At 34.0% G+C, this 17,163-nt stretch overlaps 3 protein-coding genes across 9 annotated transcripts in view; 1 reads left to right on the top strand and 2 right to left on the bottom strand.

The window, feature by feature from the left end:
- LOC126781044 (long-chain fatty acid transport protein 4-like) overlaps nt 1–958 on the bottom strand; it is a 28,889-nt gene extending 27,931 nt beyond the window's left edge. Inside the window, exon 1 of the mRNA XM_050505812.1 lies at nt 805–958. The gene's annotated coding sequence lies outside the window, so the exon portion shown is untranslated. The remainder of the gene's footprint in view (nt 1–804) is intronic.
- Nucleotides 959–4,474: 3,516 nt separating this feature from the next.
- On the top strand, nt 4,475–14,280 carry LOC126781067 (uncharacterized protein C05D11.1-like). The gene is made up of 18 exons (XM_050505844.1): nt 4,475–4,727; nt 4,842–5,187; nt 5,301–5,403; nt 5,770–5,904; nt 6,847–6,960; nt 7,621–7,773; nt 8,314–8,583; nt 9,124–9,266; nt 9,747–9,855; nt 9,969–10,139; nt 10,459–10,695; nt 11,000–11,119; nt 11,196–11,491; nt 11,753–11,927; nt 12,026–12,169; nt 12,250–12,407; nt 12,865–13,014; nt 13,293–14,280. Exons 1-18 carry the CDS (start codon nt 4,589–4,591, stop codon nt 13,348–13,350), a joined length of 3,021 nt encoding a protein of 1,006 aa, XP_050361801.1. The 5' UTR covers nt 4,475–4,588; the 3' UTR covers nt 13,351–14,280.
- The window catches only part of LOC126781069 (protein ultraspiracle homolog), a 38,201-nt gene continuing 35,316 nt past the window's right edge, over nt 14,279–17,163 (bottom strand). For all 7 annotated transcript variants that reach the window (XM_050505852.1, XM_050505853.1, XM_050505847.1 and 4 more), the window contains one exon: nt 14,279–15,862. In XM_050505852.1, the coding sequence (XP_050361809.1) occupies nt 15,811–15,862 (52 nt within the window). In that variant the 3' untranslated portion in view covers nt 14,279–15,810. The remainder of the gene's footprint in view (nt 15,863–17,163) is intronic.

Genomic DNA, 17,163 nt, shown 5'->3' with positions numbered 1-17,163 from the left:
AAAACAAACTCAATAACCTTATTGAGTTAACGTTCCAACTACTTTCAACAGTTTTTAGAAAGGTGTTTTTCCAAAGCTGAAATTCAATAGGTAAATGACTTGTGAATTAAGATAGGTCATGTTTTAAATATGTACTCACAAATTTCAATTTTTACCTTACTATGGTGAACCCAAAAGGAGGATGAATATCAGAAATGTACCTATGCATGTATGTTTATCTGTTCCCGCATGTTTTCTAAGCTACTAATTATAATAACTCCATATTGTCAACCGTTATTGATGCCAGTAAGTAAAAAAGATAATATATTTTCGTTCCAAGGAACGTACGGATTATACTTAAGCTTCGCAGGAGTAGAATCCAATATTTTCCGAAACAAACTATATGATGAATACTAACTCAATGATTTCATAACTTAGCCAGTAATTTATAATAGTATCTGACACTGAATTGTAGAACATTACAAAACAGCGTTACAATCTGGCATACATACAATCTGGTCGACACTGGCAAGTGTGCGAGTTTTTTTTTACAGAAAAATAATTTAATTTGAGCTTGAAAATAAAATTTATTAATTACTACCTACTTATGTTTTTTTATGTTTTCAAAGTGGATGTGAGTGGTTTTTATTTTTAATTTCAGATATTTTTTTGTTAGAGTAAATTATTAATTAGATTTATTAAATATCATTTTTATATCCATTTGTATAAAAATATCGATTACCTATAAAACACCTATTCTCAAAAAAAAGTTCAGGTAAATAGTTTTTTTTTTTAATCTAAATATAAATAAGTATAAAAACTCACCCCTAATACTACTGCGTTTTCCAAATAATAACTTTAATAAAATCCTTAATGAAGCTATATGTGTCCAGTTACGCGTACAGCGACGACGTTACTTTTCGAGTTGGTATGCGTGCACTCTCGGCAGCGACGCGTGATACGAACTGTGTGGCAGCCGATAGTCGAGAGTCGCACGGCGGAAGACGGAGTCCGGTGGGGTACATGGTGATTGTGTTCTTGATAACAAATCGTGGGATACAGACATAACACATCTCACCATTCACGCAATGTGTAGAAAACAGACTTGAACTCTGAATGACGTTCATTCGAAAGTCTTTGGTTATTGTATTGTGGGTTACGGTGCAGTAAAATGCACATTTTACGTTTTATTATTATGTTACTAAAGTTGTATTTACATTAAAGGCAATTGACGACTGTCATCGAGATTTTGAAATCAATTCAAGATTAATTCGATTTTCACCTAAGTTAAATTTAATAACCATATATAAGCGCCAATTGAAATACTGAATTATGAATCAATTTGCCGCTTAAATTAGTACACAGATATTGTTATGTAGTAGTAGGATCTCCCTTAAAACAAACATTTCTTATCTTGAATAATAGTTATTGTACAGAGGCATGTAGGTCAATTTGCATCTTTACTGTAAATCTGTGTCTTTTGTAACCAGATTTAAAGTAATAAACAGGCCACAAAAAATCTAATTATATGAGTAACATTTTAACATCACCTTTAAGTCAGGGTGGAAAACACTGCCGACTGCGACACAGTTGACACTGGTACAGTCGTCAAAGTAATCTCTCTTATAATACAGTACAGTACAGTAACACTCTGTGAATGTCTCACTGCTGGGCTAAGGCCTCCTCTCCCTTTTTGAGGAGTAGGTTTTGGAGCTTATTCCACCACGCTGCTCCAATGCGGGTTGGTGGAATACACATGTGGCAGAATTTCAGTAAAATTAGACACATGCAGGTTTCCTCACAATATTTTCCTTCACCGTCAAGCACGAGATGAATTATAACCACAAATTAAGCACATGAAAATTCAGTGGAGCTTGCTCGGGTTTGAACCCACGATCATCGGTTAAGATTCACGCGATCTTACCACTGGGCCATCTCGGCTTATCTCGTATCTCTTATAATGTATCTATTCAATTATATTCATTGCTATTATTTAACTTAAATTAAGTGGTAATTTGTAAAATTAATAGTAATAAATAAATAAAAAATATATAAGTTATTTCAAAATATCTAAATGACTGCAACTGTTGATATACCTAATAAATATAACTAAATATATTCTAAACTTATATTTAAATATTATATCTTTTTTTAATTTATATTATTAAATATTACAAGAATGTTAATAATTGTCTATATTTCTTCAATTCAATAGAATGTAGACGATAAAATATCAAAGCAATATTCAGAATTTAACGCAAAACTACATGTCAAGTTGCGAGGCACTGCAAGCAATTTACATGATTGTTTCAAGGACAATGATATACCTAATTATAATAATCACTCACGTAGCATGTCCAAGCGAACATCACCTCAATGATGCCTGTAATTGAACGAACGTTGATCAATGCTCAAGCGGCTGTTGATCGACAGCCAATGTCATTAAGAAGCCAATATCAAATCATCGTTTTCCATGATCGTGAAAAGTACAGCCTTATTAGGTTTTTTTTTTAATTACACTTACTGAGTCTCAATCCATATTTCAGTTAATAAACGATTGAAGTTGTGTCGATTCACGTGGATTTGTATTTGTTTTTTATAAAGAATAGGTAGGTGGAAGGGACGAACAAATACCACCTAAATAAAACGGAGAAATATTACCCATTCCTCACAACGCCATAGCGTATCGGGCTTATCAAATAAGTCAGGTCACTGGTTGCATGGGATACCCTTTAAAAACCTTAGCAATTTTCAAATAACAATTGGTTTCCGACTACACTGTTCTTTTAGCTCAGATGGAGCCCGTATGGAAAGAGGGTGGGCTTTTCCGTAACGGTTCTCTTAAAGGTATAATAAAAAGGGCTCTGGTCAATATCAAACTTTTTTGCTCCTATCGAGCCCCATGGAATTACTCGTGATGTTGGTAAAAGACCCGATGGACTAGCTTCCCTAGAAACGGGGACAGGCACTAGTGTCGGACGCTACATTTGCATGTGTGACATATAAGGCCCATCTTAAATCAGAAAACAATGCTCAAGGCCGATGCCACAGCGGGATGAGCTGAAAGCAAAACAAGAAAGTAATATTTATTTTTTATTTTAAATTATGTGTTTCTTCCATTGGAATTTGAAACACTTGAACCTTGAAATAATATATATAATATAATAATAATAATGCAAAACCTTTATTCAAAATATACCACGACGTATTATTGTCTCCACTGGTGACAGTATTATTGATGGATGACAAGGAAGTGCGGTTCATCGGGGAAATGCTGTTACCATTCTTGCCAACGTTCTCCGCGGTTACTATGATTTTTACAGTATATTTTTTTAAATTTTATGTAATAAATTCATAATTGTCTATTATACTTTAAAATTTAAAGAAATTATTACCAGAAATGTAAATTTGAATATAAAATAGCGGTGATTACACAAGTAATAGTTAGAAACAAAACTAAAGGCGATTGTTATAATGATACACGTACGTACTTGTATATGCTAATAACAATCCAGATACAAATCTGATTATTATTTATCAAAAAAAATATCTCGTAATAAATAATTAAGTATTATCAATCATGGATTTAATAACAGGCTAATCTTATAATTATCTAATTTTAGCTAATTTAAAATATAAAATTACCTTTGTACCATTCCACGTTTTATCCTTACCATTACCATACTATGTAATATTTATTATTGTCATGATTTCAAAATGAAAATAAAACGTTGCACATTAATAAAAATTAAATAAAAGTGTGACATGTATCCATATTTGTTTTGGTCTTCCTCTTGCTTAATAACCCTCCACATTCATCACTAACATTCTTCTTCTTCGCAGTGAAACATTATGACCACCATGCCACCGCATTATAACAACAATTGAACTCAATTTAACTTAATGAACATATTTGTACTCCACCTTAAGTAATTTTCCTAAACAAGATTAATTAATATCGTTAAGGGGGATGCTAGCGAGCATTCGGTATATACAAAAAATACAAAATATAATATTTATTTCCATACTAAGTTTTGATTTGTTCATCCATAGCTATTAATGTTCAAAGTAAGTGAAACTTTACTCCTACGGTACTTTTTGAATTTAACGCGTTCAGACAGACAGGCGTGGCGGTTGAACTATGTTTAATAATATGTAGTGATTGATTATTAATTTCCAGATTATTATTATTATTATTTATTTCAATTCCAGACGAGTACGAGCGCCGAGTTATTGACAATAAAACAATAAAATAAGAAATGACTACATTCACAATAAATAATATTAGTTTATGATGAACTTGCACCATTGAACGTAAATAATACCTTTAGGTACTGATAACACCTTTTTACGGAGAATAAATCGAATTTTCCTTTAGGTTTCCGATTCGCAGAATGGTACTGCTATAGCTTATTTGACAACCAAACAATCAATGTTAATGTCATCAATGTGAAATGTCAAAAAATTTGACATTTCGACCTTGCTTTATTGCACCCACATGATCTCAGATTGCCGGTAATCGGTATTCAGTTGACTGTACAAGTAATTTCTTAACGACATATTTTGTCGTTATATGTGTATAGTTTTATTGTTGCTATATTAAAGTAATATGTCTCACTTCAAATTGATTTCTTCAATAAAAGCGTCTGATGTAATTCCTGTTAATAAATATGTATCCGATAGAACTGGGTTAACGGTAATAATAGCAAACGTCGAGGGTCCCCTGGTCAAAGGGTTTTTTTGCCTTGGTACGTGATCTTTAATAATGTGTATTTTTTGCGTTATACCTGCGGGGCACTATGCTGGTTTATATTTATATATATCTATTCAAATTGTTTGGTAAACAAAACATTCTTTTTTAGCAACGGAAGCTCATGATGACGACGGTTTGCCGCATACATTAGAACATCTTATCTTCTTAGGCTCAAAACGCTACCCCTACAAGGGTATCCTAGATTTATTGGCCAATCGTTGCATGGCACACGGCACCAATGCTTGGACTGACATTGATCACACCTGTTATACCATTCACACTGCTGGAGATGCTGGGATGTTAACTTTACTGCCTATCTACCTCGATCATATCCTAAGACCTACACTCACTGACCAAGGTTTTACAACTGAGGTCCACCATATTGATGGTGATGGAGAAGATGCAGGTGTTGTGTATTGTGAAATGCAAGGACGAGAAAATACAGCTGATTGCAGGTGCATTATTAAGATGAAATATTATAGATGTATATATTTTAATCGAGTATTTTTTTCAAAAACAACAATATGTTTCGTAAAATGTAAATGTTTACTTAACAAATATATTCCAGGTGTGAGTTGAGCTTACAACGTGCAATGTATCCTAATAGTGGATACTCATCGGAGACAGGTGGAATAATGAAAAATCTTAGAACTTCTACCAACAATACTAAAGTAAATATAAATATTTGCAAATTCAACAAATAATTTGTAGTTATTTCAATAGAGGTATTTTTTTTGTAATTAGATATTATTCATAGCTACCATTACTATTAAAAGTCACAAACATATATAGATTACATTTTGATGTTTTTTTCTGTAGTCAACATACAGTTTAAAATTATTACTTTTTTTTTAAATACTTGCACCCTGTGGTTTGACTCAGTTGAATGACTATTTCAAACGGTTTGCCAAATGGTTACTAATCTGTTTCTTGTTTGTATATAATTGTCCTCGATAAACTGTCTGTATTAAATGCAAAATAAGTGATAGTTTCTGCTATTAAATTCCATCTCTATTTAATTTCAAAACAATTTTTAGGTACGAGATTTCCACAAGAAGTTCTATAGAGCAGAAAATTTGACGATTATTCTAACAGGCCAAATTGAAGCTGAAGATGTTTTCAAGGCACTTGCTATTGTGGAGGATGACATCATGATGGATCTTAAAGAATCGGTATTTATTACATAGTGCCCATTCAAGTAGTTTAACAAGTTGAAATTGCATCTTGAGTTCTCATCTGATACTATCGACTATCTTATTTCTTAAATTTATTTGAAGACAAGTGGAAGATGGTATTATGAAACAAAAAGATTATATAGTGTTTTTTTTTTATTTCATATGTAGGCGGACGAGCCCATGTGGCCCAAATGGCCACCTGATGGTAAATAGTCACCATGGATGGCATGGTAAGAAATGTTAACGATTGCTTACATCGCCAATGCGAACTAAGATGTTATGTCCCTTGTGCCTGCAATTACACTGTCTCACTCACTTTTCAAACCGAAACACAACAATACCAAGTACTGCTGTTTTGCGGTAGAATATCTGATGAGTGGGTGGTACCTAGCCAGACGAGTTTACACAAAGCCCTAATATCAGTAAGGTATTAGCAGTTTTATGTTTTTGAAATGAAAATTCATGTACATACCATTAATCTATTACAATTAGCTCTTAAAGTCTAAAATTGTGTTAGATAAAGGTACCATGATGTGTCTATATTATTCAACCACTTATGTCTTCAATTGTCTTATGAATATAGCAATTATTAGAGATATAAAATTAATTATTTAAATTTTTGTCTAAATTAATATTTTAAATCTTTAAGTAATAATATTTTTTAATTACTTGCTAGTATGATTTCAACTTTCATTTGAGAAGGTATTAAGACCCTATGTTCTTTTTTGTTCCCCTCAACTGTATACAAAATTTCATAATTGTCAGTTGAGTAGTTAAGATGTAAAAGGGCAACAAACAGACAAACTTACTTTTATATTTATAATATTAGTTATGATAAATTTGTATATGAATTACTTTAACAAACATTTTATTACTTTTATATAAATGATATATCTTTTTCTAGTAGATCTTTTTAATACAAGCTATTACAATATTTAGGGAAGGAAGGAGCCTCAAGAAGACTGGATTAAACCATGGCAAACTATTCCTCCTCCACCAAACTATGGAGAACGAAGGGAGCACTGGCCCGCTGATACTGAAGATTGTGGACAGGTCTTTGTTGTTTTATAAAAAAAAATAGACAGGTATCTGATTTTTTATTGACAGCATTGTAAAATAACAAACACAGTAAGGTAGTCTTCAATTAAGAAGAAAGTCTTGGTGTATTTGTATGACATGTTTAATTGTATGCATACATAATTACGTATATGACTGCCTTTAACCAATGGCTAGCTTATAAGGCCGAAGATCCTGGGTCCTGGACGAAATTTGGGTTGGATTGGCTATTGGGTTTATCGTCAAGAATTTTTTACAAATAACAGCCTAGACTTAGTAAGTTAGTTTTTTACATTCCCATGCCTCAGAATACAAAATATATGCGCCATGTCAGAGATCAGCCATCTCTTTCTGGTATTGTCGAACAGTCGTCAGATCTCATTATGAGAGTTAGGGTTTTGAAAATACTTGTGTTTGTGCATTATAATAGCTCCTATCCAAAATGGCCAGTATGGCTTTGGAAAAATATATATAATAGTGGGTGCTGTCAGCAAGACAATCTTACATACCCAACTACCGCAGTAATGGTCTTAAATAAGTATACATACATTTATTGTCTTTTAATTATATATTTTTTTATTTTTAGGTTGTAGGTTAGTACTTTTAAATGTACATGATTTAATGAGTATACTATATTTTCGTAAATATAATGTACAGGTGCTGTTCGGCTGGCGCGGGCCGCTGCTGACGGAGGCGACTGCGCTGACGGAGCTGACGGGCTGCGCGGTGCTGCTGCGCTACCTGTGCGACACGGCCGCCGCGCCGCTGCAGCGCCGCCTCGTGGAGCGCGAGGACGCGCTGGCCGGAGACGTTAGCCACTCGCTCCACCTAACCTAACCACCTTGTGCATGACGCTTCGTTTGATTACGCATATATTAACAACTTTTAAATATCCCACTAGAGTAAAACAAACTCTCCTGCTAAAGTCCTAAGCTTGGTGGATATATAAACAAAATTTCGATTAAAGCATGCAAGTTTCTTAACTATGTTATTATTTACGGCGGTGAGCGAGACAAATATTATTAACACAAATGAAGCACACACAAACTCTGTGACCTTGAGTACCTGTTATATCCACTGGGCCATCCGGGCTCCTAGTTAAACATTAGTCTGTATCGAACTTTATTAAAACCTATCCAGAAACATCTATGTGGACTTACATGAACAAATCTAGTTAGATAATATTATACATTAATATTGTGTGTTTGATCTCTATTGATAATATGGTCATTGCAGGTTTTAAAAGATAATTATTTTATGATGTCATCTTGTTAGCTGAGCTGTCGCCCTTAAGTACTAATTGCAACATTATTGAAATGGAAATATAAAGGCAGATATGTTTGTTCCCAGGTTTCCTACAATCTAACTGAAAACATCGCGCCATTAATTAAAATCGAGTTGGACAATGTTCCGATGGATAAGTTGGAAGCCGCTCGAGACGAAGCTCGTGAATGTCTAAAGAGTGTAATCTCTGGTGAGGAAGCTATTGATATGGATCGCATGAAGCGACTCATAAGAAAGCAGCTGAGAGAGACCATGGCCAGTTTAGAGTCCGATCCACACCATGCGATCGCTTTCAGATGTATTGGTGATGCTTTATATTCACAGAATGAGAAAGACGTAAGTACCACTAGATTATATTGGAGAATATATTCTTCATCAAAATTTTTATGGAAAATTCCATTTATAAAAAAATGACACTTTGCTATATCTTCCGCTTTGCTTACAATGGTGGTAAGGCTTTGTGCAAGCTTGTTTGGGTAGGTACAACCCGCTCATCAGATATTCTACCGCAAAACAGCAGTACTTGGTATTGTTGCGTTCCGGTTAAAAGGGTGAGTGAGCCAGTGTAACTACAAGGAACATAACATCTTAGTTCCCAAGGTTGATGGTGTATTGGCGATGTTAGCGATGGTTAACATTTCTTACAATGACAATGTCTATGGGCGCCTACCTATTTTATAAAAAAATATACTTATATCTTTAAAATTTGGCTGAAGCAAAGAGCACCAGGCTGTAAATGTCCAACTGCTTGACTAATACTTCCTGTGTGTGTGTGAATCCACATTACTTGGTTATGGCTCACTTCAAACCACGGGGCCATTTCGGCTCTTAAAACTTGTTATACTTTACCCTAAAAAAAAAAAAACCTTTTTTCAGTTTGTGTCCCGTATGAATCCGCAACAAACACTACATGAATTACTGACAGAAAACGTAGATTATTGGTTGGGACTTTTGATGAAGTACTTTTCTGGTGATTTAGTCACAATCATCGGATCGCCTAGTATTGCATTGCAAGCTAAGTAAGTAACAAATATATATATTTAATTTTAATACCTACAACCATAACAGCTGATCTTGTATATGAAATGGATATTGATACATCTGTTTAAGATTAAAAGACTGACACAGTTTGACCAATCACCATGGACTTTGATACAAGTATGTACTTTTCATGGAGAAGATTTTTTAATACTCCCCACGGTATTCTAACTCGTTGCTAATCATCATGACAATTGACACTCAAGTCATTAAATGTTAAAGTACATGTATAAGTTTCGTTGCAGGCTTTGAATTGTGTTTGTGAATTGATGATAGTGTGATTCCAACTTTATGTGTGAGTAATTATTGTTGGACAAAATATAACGTTAACAAATCAGTCTGGGTCACTCCTTAGCTTTCGAACTAATGTTAAACTCACATTGAATGTACAAAATATTTTTTCTATGGAATAGTAAGATATGAAAAGTATACGTTGCTAATGGCCTTATTGTTTATTTAAGAATGGCAGAAGAAGAAAAGAAGAGAATAGAAGAACAAAGAGCTAAATTAGGTGAAAGTGGATTAGCAGAAAAGGCTAAACAACTGGAGGAAGCTATGGAATTTAACGAGGTAATATCAATTAGATTTTAATCAGAGATCGTCCGGTAGCAGTGCGTTGTGCTGTATCACTTGAGTACTCCTTGGTTAGACGAGAACGTTAGCTAACTTACGTCCGGCCGCAGCGCGCCCCCCCCGCCGGCACGCTGGCGGCGGTGCCCGTGCCGTCGTGCGACGCGCTGCGCTGCCACCACATCCGCTCGTGGAGCAGCGGCGCCGAGCCCTGCCCCTACTTCGACCTGAAGCAGGTGCCGCTTTACGCGAGGGTTCACAGCCTGAACACCAATTTCGTATATGTAAGTAAATATAAAGTTTATTTGAAGTTTTTTTTAATATTTCAATCTGCTCTAAAAATACTATAAATATGAATTAAACACTATTATTGTAACAATTTTTAATTAAACTTTGTAAAATGTGATATGAGATGAGAATATAAATATCAAATAAAAAATATAATACAGCTGAGTTTTTGATGCTGGTCCTTCTCAAGTCTGGTAAGTGTAATGCTTCAATATTGAATGAAGTTTTTTGACTTCGTATAAACTTTGTTATGTAAAGTGTTTATTCTGTTAATACACATTTTTCTATGAATGTATATTTGACAAAACTTTTCAGATAAACATAATCCTCGATACCACGAAAGTGGATCAAACTACACGCAAGTGGCTTCCTCTCCTCCTCAATGCGCTGGCCGAGTGTCCGGTGTGGCGCGGTGATGAACTGATATCACACGAGGAAGTTATCTCGACCACGGAACAGTTGACAGTGACATTCTCTAATGATATCGGGTTCGGTCGTCCCGGTAACTTTGCAGTGGGACAGTTTGGCAACTTTGTTCACATCGAAACAAGGGTATGTATCTTTAATATTAATTTTATTCATTGAAGTATTTAAGCCAAATAAGGAAAAGTAGGGCAATCCTCACTACTTTAAATAGTACAATTCATCCATATAGCACTCCAAAGGACATCAGACACGTCTGGAAAACCCTTTTTCTAGTATTATTATAAAATACTGGACCATCAAATAAATGGAATATCAAGTGAATAATGACACTATAAACATACTTAATATAAATTTAAATAAATATAAATTTAAACATAGTTTTTTTTTCAATTCTTTAGTCTCAATAACATTGTCGTTTGTTTTGTTCCAGTGTGAACCAGAAGATTACGAAGAAGTTGTTAATCATCTTTATGAAGTCTTATACGCAGCTGAAATAACTAAGGAAAGACTATTAGTATTCACTCAAAGATTGCTCAATGATGTATCGCAGGTACAAAATAAAAACAATACATATTTGACCTCATTTTTTTTATTTGGTAGCTAACAATAAATTTTGTTCCCCTTAGGTAAGAAGAAATGGTCACAAAATGGTATATGACATTCTACGAGACTCGCTTTACTCAAAAGACAGTAATGTCCACTGGAGTTCTGTACTCCGGCAACAGAAATTCCTCAAAGAACTCATAGAGCAGCTAAACGCGGGCGGCGACTCGGCTGAAGCGGCGCTGAATGAAGCGAAGCGAACGTTCAAGAATATCACAGAGAGTGCATGGTTACATCTCGCTACCGACTTCGAACGGTACAAGATTAGTGTGGAACCTTGGAAAAGATTTGCGAGAGAGAACGAAATCACTCCTCTCAAGTAAGTTTACAAAATATTCTCATTCTATATTATAGCTGTAAAGGAACTCGTATCGCCTCTTCAGTTGCAGTAGCAGATCATATTTGCCTGGTGTTGAATTCATTTGTCGCTTTATTTATATTCGTCATAATTTCAACGTTTATATTTTTTCATTGTGGTAATTAAACCTTAAAATTTATAAACCAAAATATATAAGCAAAAAAGACTAAATTAAATATTGTGTATTATTATATCTATGTGTTTTGGTAAAACATTTTACAGGCCTAATCTGTACATGGACGCAGAGCTGATGAACGGGTGGGGTGGTGGCATGGTGGTCGGAGTGGGCGGCTTAGAGTCTTCGTTCGTGGTGCAGCTGAGTCCCGGCCCGCTGGGCTACGCCCTGTCCGACGCCGCGCCGCTGGCCGTCGCTCTCAACTACTTCACACAGCTGGAGGTGCGCACTTATACACTTACGCTATACATAAGGCATTCAATGTGATCAGTTCTCTATTTTCCTGTATTGTAAAATAATCTTGGGTCTTTTCGTGACAGGGTCCGATGTGGCGATTGATACGCGGATGTGGACTTTCATATGGCTATAGCATCCGTCCATCACCGAACGAGGGGCGCCTTGCCTTTACGCTGTATCGTGCTACCAATGCTGTGGCAGCCTACACAAAAGCTAAAGCCATAGTGGTAAATATATTAATATTGAATACACAAATAAAATACATGTTTTTTTAATTATATTAGTAATTTAATTTATTTATTTTCAGGAGGAATATTTAGAAGAAGGTGTGTTCGACAAAGATCTATTCGAATCGGCTAAAAGTACAGCGCTGTTCGAGGTGGTGGAGAACGAAAAGTGTCCCGCCGACGTCGTCAGTCAATCTCTCTTCAACTATATCAAACAAGCGGGAGAAACATATAACAGGTACGTGTTTTTTGTCCGATTAATATGAAACTTTCATCTTATGATTCCACTAAATTTATTCAGGGTGGATATAAACGAGTATATGTTGTTTATTTTTTGAGATCACTACCAGGCTTCAGATTCAGTCAGCATAGCAAAGTCCAAGATAAAATTTTGTTCTTTGCATCTCGCAAGCTAACACCACCAAAAAGCATAACGCATACACGGAAGCTTGTATATTTTTTTTTCTAAAATATCTAAATTTTAAACATAAAACAACATAAAAGTTAACTCATAGTAACCATTTCTATACAACTGTAATTTTTGACAAATATAACGCTTTAAGCATTACATTTGCCTAACAAGCAGTGAAATGTCGGCGCAGTGCCTCTGAATACACTGCCTACAAATGACAGCTATACAAAGCGTTTACGTGTAGTGAGAGAGGTGAGCTATACTAAAAGCAACACGTCTGCAGAGAGCTGGTGCGCGCGATCGCGGCCGTGACGGCCGAGGCGGCGCACGCGGCGGCGCGGCGCTGGCTGAGCGCGCTGTTCGCGGCCGACAGCAAGCTGGCCATCGTGTGCCATCCCAGCAAGGTCGCCGACGTGCAGGCCGCCTTCCGGAAGTACGTACTAATGTTCACATTTACATAACACTCAACTTCCGAGTTCTTTTTTGTGAAGAATTAAAAAGTATATGCCTTTGTTTAAAAAGTATTTATCTACAAAAAATATATAGTATTCGATAATGATATCTTAACTTAATATCTAAGTGATGGTAATCTACATCATTATTTTTTATAAAATATTTAAACCAATTACTATTCCCGCAACATTTTAGTGTTAGTTTTGTTATTTAATCAAATTTCTTGTATAAATGCCTACATCTCATTTATTTTTACAGAATAAATGTGCAATTGGATGTGTTCGAGTCTATGGAAGCATCACATTTCAACAAATAGCAGTATATGATAAGCTAACTTACAGACTTTTAAAATACACTTTGTATTATTTTTTGCATTTACTGTAAGTTACACAGTATTTTAATCTCATGATTAATATAAAGATTTATGTAATGTTTGTATTATACATATATATATTGACTGCCTCGTTGCTCTAGTAGCTACATGTAAGGCCACAGAGCCAATAAAAAGTTATTCGAGTTTTTCTGTCGAAAATTCTCAGTAGCAGCCCAAAGTCTGGTAGTTGGAAGTGTGTACACTCCCGTGCCTCGGAAAGCATGTGCCGTTGGTCCTGTGCCTAAACTCTTTCCGGTCGTGTCGGATTGCCGTCCCATCGGATTAAGAGAGTTAGGTAATAGAGAGTGCACCTGTGTTCGTACACACACTTGTGCACTGTAATATATCCTGCGACAGAAATCGGTCTGAAGGACATATATATTATATGACTTAAAACTGCTTGGCTGTGCCTAACCATATTTAGCTAATTAAGGTGTGGATATACGCGAGATGACTTCATTTGAGTTACAAATATATGATTATCTAAAGCATAGCATATAGCATTTACTCTTGTCTTTAAATAATTAAATTTTTTTAATCAATTGTAATAAAACGCAGAGATATGGAATGTAACCCAATGTAATATTTACCTTTTTTCTCTTACATGCCATAGTTTATTATAGATAAAAATATTTAGTCATATTTGATTTATGAGACATTGTGCTGAAAAATACTAAAAGCTGTGGTACTCCTGTTCGCAAACACAGCGCACAGGAGTTGCGAGGTCTGCGCAGGGCAAGTTCAATGACGTATATCCGCGTCTTAAATATTGTGTAAACGTGAATATCATGCCATGGGGCATAGAATTAATTATATTGTAATATCCATATTTTTTATTTTCGTGAGAATAAAAATAAATAAAACAAATGTCGATTTGATGATTTTATTTTAATCACCATTAATCTTAAAGCTATGTCTATACAAAAAATATAACTTAAATATAGTCAGATATTTAGTGAACATTATTATAAATCATCTCACAACCGCTGCAACATCTCCAATATAAAATTCGATCCTTCCCATGGAAACATTTGATCTTTAATATTACATTCACGAATGATCAACAGCAATATCCGTCAACAAAAATATTGAGAATGTAGAGAAGGCTTCATTTTAAAGACTTTTCTTATATTCAATATTGTTTTAACCTATTTTAACGAGCAAGTCAGCTTCCTACTTGAGCTCTCCGCTACATTCTGCACCATCTAATAAAATATTTATAGAATTAACAATAATGTATTGTTGTGATAAAATTTTGATTTGAATTGTTACAATATTTGCAAATCATTTTATTTTTGTAGCAGATCCTTTCTTTTCAAATAATACTGGATTATTTTATCTGCCATTTGAAATGCTTCTTGTTTATTGAGGTAAAAATACTGGCCTAAAAATAATTAACTCTTCAATATTAATAAAATAGGCCATTGACACCATCTCTAATGTCTGTTTAAACATAGACATCCATCACAATACCACGAGTATAGGATAAAATACAGTTTTATTTTATAATTTAATTGTTATTATGTATTACCTTTATTATTAATAAATTGTACATGCAAGGATATATTTACATTTAATTATTATCAGTAACATTTTAAAATTTAGTGATAACTCTACACTTGTCCGGTGTGCATTTTAAAATGCATAATACAGCACCAACATAATTATAAACCGGAAGTTAGTATTTATTTAATTATGCCATAATGACAACATATCTCAATGTTTTGACATTGAAAACTAATAACTTAGGTCTTAGGGCATGATAACTATACTAACAACTTTAGTAAATAAAAAGATTTGGTAAAACATTAAAATTACCTAAACTTAAATTATAAGGTTACTACAAACATCTAACAGACGATTACAGTTTCCTATAAATGACGATTAATTGCAATATTTAATTGTTAAAATTATTTTACAATAGAAGAGGCGGCCCCATTTACATTAAATAACATCTTTGACGACAACAAATTCAATGTTCGCACGTGGACGCTTTTAATTTATAACGTAACACTACACTAGAAGCTATAAACATAAAAAAAGCTAGCAAATCTGACTATTTCATTTGTTCAAAAGAGTAAAGCGTACACATGAAACATAACGATTTTGTCATATTTAAGCCCATAACAATTTACAAGCTCTCGACTTTGATAGTAATTATATTCTTCGACCGAGAAACTAACGAATTTAACTAGTGTTACCGTCGCAGAGCTCGGGTGACGAATGACCTTTAACGATTCCCACGTGACAAACAAACTAACGGTTTAATTTTAATTGCAGAATCCTTATCGTTATTCACTATTGTCGAAAACATAAAATTATATAATAATAATGACATACATCACCATCCAAGAACGGAGTTACAGAGAATGAGATAGCAATATGTTTTACCGTTTCATTCGTTCAACGAGCGAAAGAAGGAAATGTTGATAACATCGGCATACCGATTGTAGTTCTGAAAGAAACATAATTGAATTTGATTGCCCAAGTCGATAATCGAAGTTTATGATTGAACGAATATTACTTTTAACAAAGAAATAGCAATTGAGTGTATTGTTTTCATATGGCTTAGTACAATAAGATTTTTTTATTTCTTAAGGTTCATGTAATATAATACTATATATAAGTATATATAATTTTTTAAATTGTTAAAAATTTAATAAAATGGGACTATTGTGACTTATTAAAGTCACTTAATAAATATAATGAAATTATTTTAAAAAGCAACTCTTAGTATAAAAATGAAACCTACTTTTAAAAGAACATTTATAGAATGACATTCAAAAAGAGAAAGCATGTTAATAATTATGCTAACATTAAATTTCAAGTAATATACCCTAACAATAATTTGTAATAAGTAAGAAATCAAATGAGATGTTCTCTATATAAGATGGAATGATAAATTGTAATTAGCAAATCGATTTTTTTTTAAATATATCCAATTTATTGATATTACTTGTTAACGAATAATTTATTTAACGGACTTTTGATACATTATTATAAATGTTTTCGATCGAGAATACTGTTTTGTTTTTTTTTTTTGTAGATCTGATAAAACCTAACTTTGGTTAATAACATTGCCTAGCAATAGATACTACAATTATTACTTAAAGTCGTCAATAACGTAATTTCAATTCAATTTAATAATTATTTTTGTCATTGTATAACGTAAAAAAATCGTAAATTTTATTAAACATTAATGAATGTCTGTTGTATAGACGGGACTATCTAGAGCTCGTTTACATAACGTAGGCACAATATCTTAGTATTTATTACTTCAGGTCACGATTTTCTGAACACTTTGAACGTTTCTTGTGGTTATGTTTGTACAAATTTAAAAATAACAATAAAAAGTGTTCTTTGATAACCAATAGAGATTAGTTATTTTTGTTCCCCACGGGAACCGTGAGGGGATGTGTCGGGCTCGCCGGGGTCCAAGGCGGCGATTCCGCCCCGAACATCGGAATGGGTATTCCGAAAAATTAGCGATACCTTTTTCGTCTTAACGAGGATCGCCACGGAATCGCTTGCGCATGCTACCGTGATGCTCTGACGGTCTGGCATAGCCTTACTTTACTTTGATAAAAACATAATTATATTGTATGTCAAGTTACAAACGACAATTTATTTATTTTTCCTTAACGACTAAATGTAATCAATTTAATTAGATCTACGCAAGTCAGGACCATCACAGATCGTCTCCATATTATCTAAGAAACACGAGCGTTAGAGGACGAAAGCCAGTGTTGCCAACTT

This window comes from Nymphalis io, chromosome 3, assembly GCF_905147045.1.
Source record: "Nymphalis io chromosome 3, ilAglIoxx1.1, whole genome shotgun sequence".
Lineage (NCBI taxonomy): Eukaryota > Metazoa > Arthropoda > Insecta > Lepidoptera > Nymphalidae > Nymphalis > Nymphalis io.
The sequence above is the reverse complement of the archived record's forward strand: the minus strand, read 5'-3'. Positions and strand labels throughout refer to the sequence as shown.